The sequence below is a fragment of the Neofelis nebulosa genome, chromosome 3, assembly GCF_028018385.1.
Source record: "Neofelis nebulosa isolate mNeoNeb1 chromosome 3, mNeoNeb1.pri, whole genome shotgun sequence".
Taxonomy (NCBI): domain Eukaryota; kingdom Metazoa; phylum Chordata; class Mammalia; order Carnivora; family Felidae; genus Neofelis; species Neofelis nebulosa.
Window position 1 is genome coordinate 197,738,230 of NC_080784.1, and position 13,107 is coordinate 197,751,336.

General features: G+C 45.6%; 1 protein-coding gene across 1 annotated transcript in view; it reads left to right on the top strand.

Annotated features, from left to right (window-relative positions):
* The window catches only part of RAB28 (RAB28, member RAS oncogene family), a 115,011-nt gene extending 106,102 nt beyond the window's left edge, over nucleotides 1–8,909 (top strand). Inside the window, exon 7 of the mRNA XM_058723080.1 lies at nucleotides 8,730–8,909. Coding sequence (XP_058579063.1) covers nucleotides 8,730–8,894 — 165 coding nt within the window. The 3' untranslated portion in view covers nucleotides 8,895–8,909. The remainder of the gene's footprint in view (nucleotides 1–8,729) is intronic.
* The last annotated feature ends 4,198 nt before the right edge of the window (nucleotides 8,910–13,107 follow it).

The following is a 13,107-nucleotide window of genomic DNA, read 5'->3' on the forward strand; positions in this document are numbered from 1 at the left end:
ATGTTTAACAAAAAAACAACAGTGGCTAAAATCAGCACAAATTTATTACCTTATACTTCTGGAGGTCAGAAGTCCTTAATGATTCTCACTGGGCTAAGGTTGAGGGGTCGGTAGGGCTGTGTTCTTCTGTGGAGGCTCTAGGCAGTCACTGAATTTCTTGGCTTATGGTCTCATTCTGTCCTCAAAGCCAGGAATAGCCAGTTGGGTCTTTCTCTCCTCATATCACTTGGACTCTGCTCTTGTCACATCTCTTTCTCTGATTTCCCTGCTCCCCCCTTGTTCATTTATGAGGCCCTTGTGGTGACATTTGACCTACCTGGCTAATCCGGAATAAGCTCCCCATCTCAAGATCCCTACCTTAATCCTATGTGCAAAGTCCCTTTTGTCAGAGAAGGTAACATTCACAAGTTCCAATGATTAGGACATGAGCAACTTTGGGGGCCATTATCCTGCCTACCACAGACACCTTCCAAAAGGGCTATTTCCTACCTCCCACTGCCCAGATCTGAACTGTCACAAGGCCATCCTGAGTACAAGACAGGCTGGAAGATCAAGTTTTAGCTTTTAGAACAATATAGAAAGCTTGAATAAGGAGGCAGCAGTTGGAAATGACAATTGTGTCCGCCAACCAACAACGTCTGCCATATTGGGAAACAGAAATTAATAGCCAAGCAGGTCTGTCCAGAAGTCTGCTACTTGACTCAATGTAATTATTATTATTTTTTAAATAGGCTGCTATCCTAAATTAGTAATTGGTGGGTTTGCTATATGAAAGGTCATTGTTTGAGCATACTTCCTTGCTTGCCTGTCCTTTTCTCTTCTTCTCTGCCTCTGTGGGTTTATCTCAGGTTTCTAGCCTATCTCCTGGCATGTAGTAGACAAAGGAGATGAGTTTCCAGGCTCGCTTTCTTGTCTTACCCAGGGTGGGTGAGAGGTTGACCACTATTCTCTTCAAATCAAGGCGGAGGGGATAGGGATGTAGCATAATCCAGTTGCTCTCACCGATCCATTGTCAATCTTGTTGGACAATTTGTCCCACGTGGCTCTTCCATCCATTTTTCAATTGCTTAGACCCTGTAATGGGAGGAGTCATGGGCAAGGAGTTAGGTAGTCAGATATGTTGACATGGAGACTAGAGTTGCCCACAGGGAGGAAGGACTTCCTGGTGCAAGAGGACACAATGGCTCCTCATTGGCTTCACCACAGTACCTGACGAGAAGCAGGTCATAGAAAAGTTTGTAACTGGGAGACCCGTTCCTCCCCAAGTTGGCCACTGCAAAGAGGATAGAACCCAAGAGCAAATAGTCTTGTGGTGTCACTCAGGTAAACCTCCAATAGGCAAGCAGGGGAAGTTGGAGCAAGACCATGTCACTCAGGGTCCCATTTATAAGGTAAGAAATGGCAGAACTTCACTACCCTCAAAAGCTTTGTTGCTCTTAGAAACTTCTAGGCTTTTTCATTTTGACAGAGATAGCTAATGTGACAGTGCATCTCTGAGGTGAAGCTACAACAGCTATGTTTTTTAGAGTTTAAGCATTTTCATTCTCCTTCCACAGTCCTGATTATGCCTACTTTGCTAACTTGCGTATGTATATGTGCTTCACCAATCTTTTGGGCGCACAGGTGAAGTAAAAATAAATGTGAAAACGAACAAGAGATTGGACAAGCAAGAGGCAAGCTAGGAAATCAGCTCTGGGCGTCCGAGGGAAGCCAGGACGGTCAGAGGGCCGGGGGACTGAGAAGCCACAGGAAGCAGGGGGCGATTTGGATAAACACTTGATGTCTCTATATGGTGCTGAGGTCGGAGGAGGCCCGGAAGGAATTTCAGGGAAGAGATATTATAGACTAAGAACTTCCCTTTTGAGCCTCTCTAAACAAGGGCTTCGTATGCATATGGAGTGGTGTGGTTTTTCTCGCTGCTGCTTCTCCTTTCTGTAAACCGCATGTGCTGCATAAATGAAGCCTGGAGTCGTCCAGATGCCGTTGAGCCGGCTGAGAAGCTGCCCGAGGACACCCGGGAGCCCTTGGAATAGGCTCCATGCCTCTCTTTGTCCCTTCCTGTGCTCTGCCTCATGGTAGTAGACTGGATTGTACAGGATCTTGTGAATCCACTTATCCTGTCTGCCCGCGGGAGCCTTTGGAGGTAAACTTGATTCATCCAGGTGATTCAAGGCACGTTTTGTGACAGGGCATCTATGTTCACACATGGTGTGGGGCCAGCACAAACCAAAGGCTCTCCACCTCGACACACGATCATTGTTCAGACACGCATGGGAAGCACACGTTCTTTAAAAAAAAAAAAAAATGTGGTTAAGTATATATAACATAACACTTGCCATTTTAAATAACCTTTTAAAGTTGATTTATTTTGAGAGAGACAGAGAGCGTGCATGAGCGAGGGAGAGGGGCAGAGGGAGAGACAGAGAGCATCGCGAGCAGACGCCGTGCCCAGTGCAGAGCCCAGCGTGGGGCATGACCCGTCCCATGACCATCATGACCTGAGCCGAAACAAAGAGTCAGGCGCTTCACGGACTGAGCCACCCAGGCGCCCCCCCCCCCATTTTAATCATTTTTAAGGGCACGGTTCAGTGGCATTAAGTACATTCACGTCGTTGTTCAACCATCGATACTGTCAGTCTCCAGAACTTCTCCAGCTTTCCAAAGGGAAACTCTGTTCCCATTAAACAGTGGTTCTTCCTGTCCCTTCTTCCTCACCTCTGGCGACCACCATTCTGTACCATCCCACTGTCTGTTGCAATGAACGTGACTACTCTTGGCACATCATGTCAGTGGAATCGTGCAGTATCTGTCCTTTTGCACCTATATTTTTTCACTTTGGGTAATGTCTTCAGGGCTCATCCATGTTATAGTACGTGCCAGAGTATGTGTACTATGTGTCCACGCAATTGTATGTATATATCCTATTTTGTTTATCCATTCATCTCTTGCCAAGTGCGTCTCATTCCAGTTTCGATGTCTGTTTCCCTAAAGATGAGTCACTTGGGGTATCTTTTCATGCACTTATTGCCCATTTGCAGATCTTTGGAGAAATGTCAACGAAGGTCTTTTGCCTCTTTTTATTTTTTTTAACCGAGTTGTTTATTTTTTGCTGTCAAGTTCATACGGTATGGAATACTTGCATAACAGATCAGGGAACAGTGATAAGTGTCCCGTTCAGAGTCCTCACTCGCCAGTAAATGGGCCTGCCCACCCTTCCCTCATTTTAGGTCAAGGTTTTAAAGTTTCATTTACAACCGTTTGTGTCTGGAATATTCCAGTCTCCTGTTGTCACCTTGGCAATCACTGGGCATTTCAGCGAGAAGATATCCATGCAAATGGCATAGCATTGTTTTAGAACTAAGGAATCCAGAGAGAGGAGAGTTGGAAATCTGGCAGCTGGTCTATTGACTCTATAATGTCGACTTGGGCAGAGGGCCTGAAATGGTAGAACCCAACCCAAGTTTTCCATGTTCTAATTATCTTTTGACCACTGTTGGGCAAAGCTCCATTTGGCTTACCTTACTGGCACTTCTGCTGCCCATGCCGTCTTGAGGGAAAATAGGGTGGCTCTCTGAAGAAAACGCCATGGAATGTTAAAAAAAACAAAGCAAGTCGGCCTTTCGGCCAGGGGTGGGGGGATGTGAGAGTGCAGTGAGAAGGAACTCCAGCCTCTGAGTACCCCTCCAAGTCTTCAGAGAAGCCCAAGAAGCGACTACATCTTCAGTCCTCCAGGAACTTGCCCTGTCAGCGTTGTGTGGCTTCAGTTTTATTCCTCTGCCACTCTTGATTTCTGGAGCCATCCATCTTCTGGGCATTGCTCGTCGACGCTGGCCCCAGGGCTGCTGATACCTACTAGTACCTGCTCAAGGCTGCTGGAACTGGCCTCAAACACACCACGTCCACTTGGTGCTCTTGGCATCAAGGTTCGCAGGTACCCTGCCCTGAAGCTGTCCCATTCTTCTCAGATTTGCTTTTCTATGGCAACCCCCTTACTGCAAATCCAGCCCGAGCCCTGTGTACAGGACCTTCTGGCTCTCTGTCTACCTGACAACAGGAGCTCTACCCAGACCCACCCCACAGATGCAAACAAGTTGCTCTCTCACCACACTTGTGTCCAGGAGCTCACTCTCTTGAGGGCAAGCTTTGCTCTTCCAGGACAGTCTTATCTCTCTTCCTTATTAAAATATACCCCGTTGGGACCCCACTATGCCTCCATCATTGCCAGCTGTGAATAAACCTCAGGGTGGGCACAGATGAGGCTCAGACTAGGATCCCAGTGTATTATTCTTCTTAATTAATTAATTAATTAATTCAAGTTAGTTAACATACAGTGTAGTCTTGGTTTCGGGAGTAGAACCCAATGGTTCTACTTGCATGTAACACCCAGTGCTCATCTCAACATGTCCATCACGTATGTAGCACATCCCCCTACCCACCGCCCCTCCAGCAACCCTCAGTTTGTTCTCTGTATTGAAGAGTCTCTTATGCTTTGCCTCCCTCTCTGTTTTTATCGTATTTTATCTTTCCTTCTTTTCTCCTGTGTTCATCTGTTTTGTTTCTTAAATTCCACATATGAGTGAAATCATGGTATTTGTCTTTCTCTGACTGACTTATTTCACTCAGCAGAATACACTGTAGTTCCATCTATGCTGTTGTAGATGGCAAGATTTCATTCTTTTTGACCACTGGGTAATATTCCATTATACACACACACACACACACACACACACACACACACACACCAATCTTCTCAATCTTCTTTATCATTCATCAGTCGATGGGCATTTGGGCTCTTTCCATAATTTGGCTATTGTTGATAGTGCTGCTATCAACACTGGGGTGCATGTGCCTCTTTGAATCAGCATTTTTATATCCTTTGGATAAATACCTAGTAGCACAATTTCTGGGTCATAAGGTAGTTCTATTTTTAATTTTCTGAGGAACCTCCATACTGTTTTCCAGAGTGGCTGTTTTCTGGTATATTCTTTTGAGGAGAAAGACACTATATTTCAGCTACAGTTATTCATTCACTCGTTTTCCCTGGAGATGATTCTAACAAAAACATACTTCCATGTTTCAAGTTGCAGCGTCTAAATTCTATTCCTTCACTGAGAATACTTGGGCATTGTATCTTAAAATGTTTTGCTCTGTTCTTAAGTATACACACACACACACACACACACACACACACACACCCCTACTAACATATTCATTTCTGAATCCTCCTGGGGAGATTGAGGAACCTAGAGAATTTAATTGAGTTTAGAGTCTTCCTGGAATAACTAAAAGAACAGCCATTAAAGGTTAATGGGATGCATTTATTATTCTGCTAGGCTCTTCTGTATACTCTTTCCATAAACAACCCCAGTGGAGAAGAACCCAGAGCTAGGCTGTATAACATTGGGACTCACGGACAGGGAAGGCAAAGTGCTGTGCTCATTGAAGAAATATTTCCTTTTTTTCACATGGCTTTAAATGGCATTATAATCAAAGATGGAAGAAGCACTTGTGGTTAATTTAACAGATCCGTTAGTGAAAGGACCTTTGGACACATGTCCAAACTTTTCATTATATAAATAGGGAAACCGCTCAAATGGGGAAAATAACTTGCTTGAACTCAAATCCTAAGAGCCAAGTGTCACTTGTCCATCATCTGTGGCCAAATAAGCCTATGCGGGTAGTTCTGAATCATAGTTATTATCCTCAAACTGTTTGTAAATGGTTGTTACTGACTAGTAATGACTCGTGGTATTTACCTTTCCAGGGTCTAACGTTTTAACATGTCACAGAAACTTGATGCCTAGGAAGAAGGTTTTGATGGTAAAATCAGCTCTATTCTAAGACCATCTAGAAAACGGGCTGGGCAGAGCTCTTTACCTAGGGTCTTTGGAAGGACTTCCAAATTTGGAAGGACTTCCAAATTCCACTGATATTATATGAATTATTTTATGCACGGGTAGGTTTGTGTGTTTTCTTTAGGGAGAGGATCTGTTTATCCTGGACTCTCTTGGTTGTATAAGACAGAAACCTTGAGCATAAAGGTAATTTATTGGCTTATTTTTCATGGGCTTATACCCAGGGCACTAATAGCTCCCAGAATGGCTGAATATGGTTATTCTGTTTCTCTTTTCCACCTCTCAACTAAACTTGCCTGTCACTTCATTTCTGATTTGATGTTCTCTCTCCTTGGTGGACAAAAAAAGCTATCAACAACTCCACACTCACCCCTCCCAGCTTAGTACTTCCGGATGGTAAGAGAGTGACTGTTAGTCCCCAGCATGGGTCACATAGACCAGCCTTCACCATCCCTGGGGCTAGGGCCTTGAGCTCCTCTGGCTGATCACCCTGGGGTTGCACACACTGATATTGACAGTCTTACTTCTAGAGCCATATGTGGGGAGAGGTCCACACAGAGGGCAGAAGGAGGGGGCTGGTAGTGCACATGGAGCATAGGCTGCCATTCACCAGATTTTCAAAGGGTCTGTGATCGAAAAGTTGAAAAACGGTAGGCATTTCTAAGAGCAAAGGCCATATTATGGACCTCCTCCTAAACACTCTCCTGGTCTAACTTAAGGAGATAGGATGTTTTATTTTTATCCAGGAACACATGTTTTGCTTCATCCACACAGGTGTGCTTTGAGTTCTCACGCTGTGATGTAAATGTGTTTGCGATTTCAGTTTCTTATTCGGAGACATTTTGTGTCTGGCTTGGCTTCCTCTGTGCAGTCTACAGGTAGGATCCCTGCCAATTTACGTGGAATAAATAAAACAGTTCTGCTCTCTGTAAGGTGTAATTTGCACACCATGTGATTTTGTCACAGCCTGACCGCCTGTGACTGTCATCCCTGGAGGAGCTACACAGTTCTCGTCCATCAGGACCCAGGAGCATCCTAATCCCCGGAGATCTCACTGCACAACCTTGCTTCCCTCAGCCTTGGGGCCTGGGAGCCCACCCAACTAAGTGCTGTACCGCGGGCTCAAAACCTTTACAGAATCCCATGAACGTTCAACTTGTTTGGTCTTCCTTTCTTGGGGAATTAAAAGAAGTAATATTTGGGGCCGTTCTAAAGAGGGGAGTCATCCTCCCCTGGATTGATAAAGAACACCTACCCAGGAGAATGGAAATTAGACAAAGTGTGGTGCTGATGAGAAACAGAGGAAATGAGCTCTCATTAGGTGTACATTAGAGAATTTGTGTTAGTGTTCCCCTGAGGCTCTTTCTCATGGCCTATCAGGGTGTATTGAGGGGCTATTAAACTCCAGGGCTTTCCGTGTGGGAAGTCAAGTGGGACGGGGGTGGGGGTGCCGGAGGTGCAAGGAGTCGGGGACAGGAGGGAGTCCTGCTCAGCTCTCTTGTCTCAGGGGCCATCCTGCTGGATCAATAACCCTCCGCCGACTACCTCCCTAGGGAGCTAAGTTCTGCCACAGGGAGTATTCTCCCAGAATTCTACCTGCTACCTTCCCTCAGGTCACCTGTGAGGCTCCAGAGACCTAGGAAATAAAGCTCTAGTACTATGCTAGAGATGTTCAACTGAGCCTATCCGCATGCTTGCCCAGGGCTGAGATGCTGGGGTAGGGATATTACACGCGTCACATTTGTCAGTTGAAGAGCACGGTGAGTTGACTGTGCAGAAGAGTGTCTTGTCAATGTGAGCGCCACCATCTCCCACCTGGGGTGAAGATTTCATGCTCCTCCCTAAATCACAGGGCCTGGAGCCTGGGAATGACCCTTCCCAGAATTCCTTGCAGCAAGCCTCCAGCTCGGATTTCATTATCGACAACGGGCCCCAAGAGGTGACTTACAAGGGGGAACAGAGGCCAAATCAGTATCATCGCTTCTCTGGCAGCAGTGAGGGGTGGGTTTGGGCAAGTGGGGGGCTTTGTGGTGGCTTCCAGGTGTTATCCTGGAGTTAACCCTTTGCTGCCTGTGGTTTTCATCAGTGGTCATTCTTTGACTCCTTCAACTTTGGCTCCTTTCGAAGTTAGTAGTGAAGCAGGGGGCTGGTGGAAGCCGTTCCTGGCTCTCTCTTCTTCAGGTCTCCCTGTGGTTTCGTTAGAACCGATTTCCCTTTCTGTGTGAACTACCTGCAGTGTATTTTTCTGGCTGTTCCGTGACTGCTATTGAAAAGCGTTTGTATATGCAAAGATGTCTGTGCGTGAGAGGGAGTGTGAAAATTCAGAGTTTTTGAAAAGCCCAAAGCCCGAAGTGGGCTTGGGAAGAATACCACGTGCTGTAAGCGTTGCCTCAATAAAGCAGTTATTTGGGGACCGAGTCTGATGGAATTTCTGGGCAGTGGCTGTTTGATTTAAGAGAGGATATTTAGTATTGTAACATACTATTATCTTCAGAATGCTAAGAAACCAAAACAAAACAATCCAAGATATTATTTTGTTAATGTGAATTCCTTGAAGCTCAATGAAATCTTGGTTGGTGGCGGTACTTGGAAGACAGGAGTGATTCTTAAGGATTCGAAGGAGAGAGGCCTGAGCCCCCCAGAGGGAGGAGCTTCAGGTTCTCCACGGGGCTTGGGCTGCTCCCTCACCTTTGTGGGTCTATGCTCAAATGTTATCTTGTCAGTGAAGTTCTCTATGAGTGAACACCGTTTCAAACCACCTTCACCTCCACCCTTCTGAGCCTTGCCTTTTCCCCATTTCTGCTTCCTTGCTCCCTTTTTCATCATGGTGCAAGGTGTCTGACAGACTGTGTCTTACCTGGTTTGCTCTTACAGTGCAGAACCGGCTTGGGATTCTCTCTCTCCACTGACTCCCATAAAGGCAGACAGGTTTGTCCGTGGTGTTCACGGCTCTACCCTCAGTGCCCGAACTCTCTTTGGCACCTACTCGACACTCAAGAGGTAGTTGTTGAACAAGCGAGTCTCATTACCCACACGTAACCACAGGTAATACTTTCTTTTCTTCTTACATGTGTATTTAATATAGCTCTATACGGGATCTTAGATTCTTGTTTATTTTTTTTTAATTTTAGTCTTTTCCGCTTAGCCTGAAGGAGTGCATCTCAATGGAAAATAAAATGAAGATGCACACGTTTTTCTCCAGGATTTGAGGTGTGGAGGGCGGGGTGGGTAAAGCCTGGTATGTAGCACTTGGCTAGTCTACTGGCTCTGCCTCCTGCTGGGGGCTCTTGCTGGTGTCTGAAGGGAGGAAAGTGCCACGATGAAAACAACAGTCTTCACCGCACATCACCGAAATATCTGAAAACGTCACTGAAAGAGACAAAGCCAAGAGGGTGGCAGATTTTCCCCAGACTTCCCCGGGCTGGGGAGGGGGCAGCACAGTGGTCTCCCGCTTCTGGGGCAGTAAGTGGCCCAGAGATGTCACCCGACCAGGCCCGGCAGGAGAAGACGAAATGGCAGGTTCTGTCCCTCAGCCAAGAGGGCCTTGTTTCCGGCCAACAGTGTGTGTGTCCTCGGACACACGGGGGACACCGGGTGGGGACTTTTTGAATGGATTGGGAAGAAGTAGGAGGCAGGGGCTCCCGGAGAGCCTGACAATACTGTTTTTACACTCGGATTGCAGACTCTGTTTTACTCTCAGGCTGCAACAGCCTCAGAAGCCACGGATTATACCTCTGCTTCTCCAGCTCCCTGGTTGCAGAGACCATGACAGGGACCCCTTCTGTTCTTTCCTGTCCCTTTTCCTCTGTGCTGAGACGACAACTTCAGTACAAATATAGTACGGCTGTCATGCCTCCTGGGAACAGGCACGTATCACGTTAATTAAGTTGTTTTTTCAGACTTAGCCTTTGTCAAGTGGTATTGGGTGGCTCTGATTTAGTGGTAAATACAAATAATACTCAGAAGTCTTACATCTTGGGGCGCCTGGGTGGCTCAGTCGGTTAAGCGTCCGACTTTGGCTCAGGTCATGATCTCACGGTCCGTGAGTTCGAGCCCCAGGTCGGGCTCTGTGCTGACAGCTCAGAGCCTGGAGCCTGTTTCAGATTCTGTGTATCCCTCTCTCTCTGACCTTCCCCTGTTCATGCTCTCTCTCTGTCTCAAAAATAAATAAACATTAAAAAAAATTTTAAAAAAAAGTCTTAAATCTTATGAAAATACTTGTTGATGAGACAGTGATCTAGAACACCATCATCTAAGAGAACTTTCTGTGCTGTCCACTGTGGTGGTCATGAGCACACGGAGTGAGGCTGGTGTGACTGAAGAGCCGAACTTCTAAATTTCTTAAATTCTTATCAATTTGAGGGACGCCTGGGTGGCTCAGTCGGTTGAATATCCAACTCTCGGATCATGATCTCATAATTGATGAGTTCGAGTCCTGCATCTGGCTCTGCGCTGGCAGACTGGAGCCGGCTTGGGATTCTCTCTGTCCCTCTCTCTCTCTCTCTCTCTGCCCCTCCCCTGCTCCTGCTGGCTCTGTCTCTCTCAAAATAAAGAAATTAATTTTAAAAAGTTTCTTTTCATTAAAAAATTAAAAAAAAAATTCTTGGGGCACCTGAGTGGCTCAGTCAGTTAAGTGTCTGACTTCAGCTCGGGTCATGATCTCGCAGTTCATGAGTTTGAGCCCCATGTCGGGCTCTGTGCTGACGGCTCGGAGCCTGGGGCCTGCTTCCGATTCTATGTCTCCCTCTCTCTCTGCCCCAACCCTGCTCATGCTCTCTCTCTGTCGCAAAAAGAAATAAAAACATTAAAAAAAAATCTTAGTAGTCTTGTCGTCATGAGCACCAGGTGACACAGGGAAGTGTTGAAACATTGTATTGTATACCTGAAACTAATATTAGACTGTATGTTAACTAGTTGGAATTTAAATAAAAAGTTAACAGAAAACTTGATAGCCACATATGATCTATCTAGAATATACTTATATGCTTTTAAAAAGACTATCATGAAAATCAAAACACAAAATTTAAATGAAAATTTAATCCTCAGAGAACAGTAGTCTCAATGACATGTACATTCAGCCTTTCTGTACTTTTGCTTTCATTTTGCTTTTTATGTGATGATTTTGATGACTAACCCTTGATATTTAGGAAGGGATCCCAGGGAAGGATTGACTTCTTATATCCTCTGTCAGTAAGAGATTGATCCTCTGGGCATGCTGAACCAGACTAAGGGCCAGACCCGGGTCCAGATGCATTCTCAAAGGATGTGGCCACTGAGGGCCACCAACTGGCTGGCCATCTTTTGATGTCACCTCTTCCACCTAGAACCTTCTTTCCAAAGGTCAGTGGTACTCACTGTAACTAAGAAGACAGGCACAACCTATTGAATGGTCATTTTAGGCCAGACACCATGGTAGATATTTCTGTAGGTATCATTGCATTTTATTCAACTTTGCATGAGCAATATTTTCATCCTTGTTTTATACATGAGTAAACTGAGCCACTCTCTTCTGGTCACATAGCTAGAATGGGACACTTGGCCTTGAGCTTAGGACTCTGTTTCCCAAAAGACAGTGCTCTTCCTCTGTGCCACCCTGTCACCATAGCCAGGCTCAAAGCAGCCTGAGGTAAGGCAGGAAATGTAACTTGACCCACATGCACTCAAATGAAAGGGATCTTCCTAAGCAGCAAGACATGAACTTGGGTGATTCTTGAAAAGGTTATATCCCTTGGGCTTCTGGCTTCCACTTTACAGAGCATATGTTTAAAATGAAATCCCCTTCCACGTCTTCTTGTCTATGCGAGATACTTGTTTCTGTTGGGGTCTTGTCTGCAAAGGAAGACTTTGTTCACAAAGATTCTCAGGACTGGGGACCCACAGAGTCACATTCTAGATAATCTAAGTGAGCAGAAGCTGGTTCCCTCCACGCACAGGTTACAGCCCATCTCTGGCTTCACTCAACTGTAGAAACACCAGAGCAACGATAGTGCCTTTCGCAGCTGTCCAGTCAGAGACACAGGCCAGATCTTCAGTTTGACTGAAGATTAGAGAACAAAGCAATTGCTATTTCCCAGGAATCCTGGCCCCAGGAATTGTGGGTGGTGGTTGGCAATAACAGACAATGCCGTAGACAAGAGGCATTCCCAGAGCATCACACACGATGTCTTTGCTTTGAAGACAAGATCAAGTTACGTTGGTCTTCATTCTGGGAGAATCCCCCCTTTGACACTCGATGTGTGATCATGCTTTTCTTTTCTTTTTTCCTTTTTTTTTTTTTTTTTTTTGTAAAGACCTGATGAGAGTTTATTATAATTCAGTTGGTAAGCAAATTCAATTATTTAGCGACACACATTTTAATAATTACAGTGTTGAGTGATGACATTATACCAGGACATATTCAAACTTGAGAAATTTCGTATAATGTTTGGAACACATATAGCATCTACCCCCATAATAAAACTTCAGGTTTATCATTATTTGTCTGACAGTTCTTCTGGTGTAACTCAATGTACCGAATAAACTAGATTAATTAGTCTGATTAATTAGGAAGCTCCTCTGTGCTTCCTCTGAACAGATTGTGGGTGGTGCCCTTGGAAGAGCTTCCAACTCCGAGTTTACACAACAGCCAGTTGGGGTCCGAGAGGAGTTTTATTTGCTAAGGAGCCCTTTGTAGCTGGGTGGGATGTGGTAGCATTTTGGAGGTGGGCAGAACTTGTGTCCATCCTGTCTGTCCCTGCTTAGCCATGTGACTCTGGGAAAGTCATTTCTGAAAGGACTTCAGGTAGCTACTTCTGGTGTCACCCACATCTGAATTTGGGCCCATGGACCAGTCTGCTGGTAGGCTGTAAGCCCACGAGAAATGCCTCACCTCCAGGCTAAAGCATTTAACTGCCAGCATGAGACCATCCTGCACTCATTTCTACAGCTGTGCCCACTCTGCAAGCACCCTGTGAGATGCACCTTCCAGACAACTGGGCAGGATGAATGTCTGAGCCACCACAGGAGGCCATCCCTTCTGGTCATCTGAATCCACAGAGGACTTTATGGGAGGAAGAAAAGCTAATGAGATGTGAGGGTGTTTCCTACCAAAGCATGATCTTAGCCATTTCAACAAATACATCTTTTCCTTTTCTGTCCTGAATACACTGAGAAAGGGCCAGGAGTTGTGTTCTAGATCATGCTGCACTGGTACTGAACCTTGGATGAACATGGTTTCCTTCTGCCTCAGCATCGCTTTGCAAGTGGTGGGTGC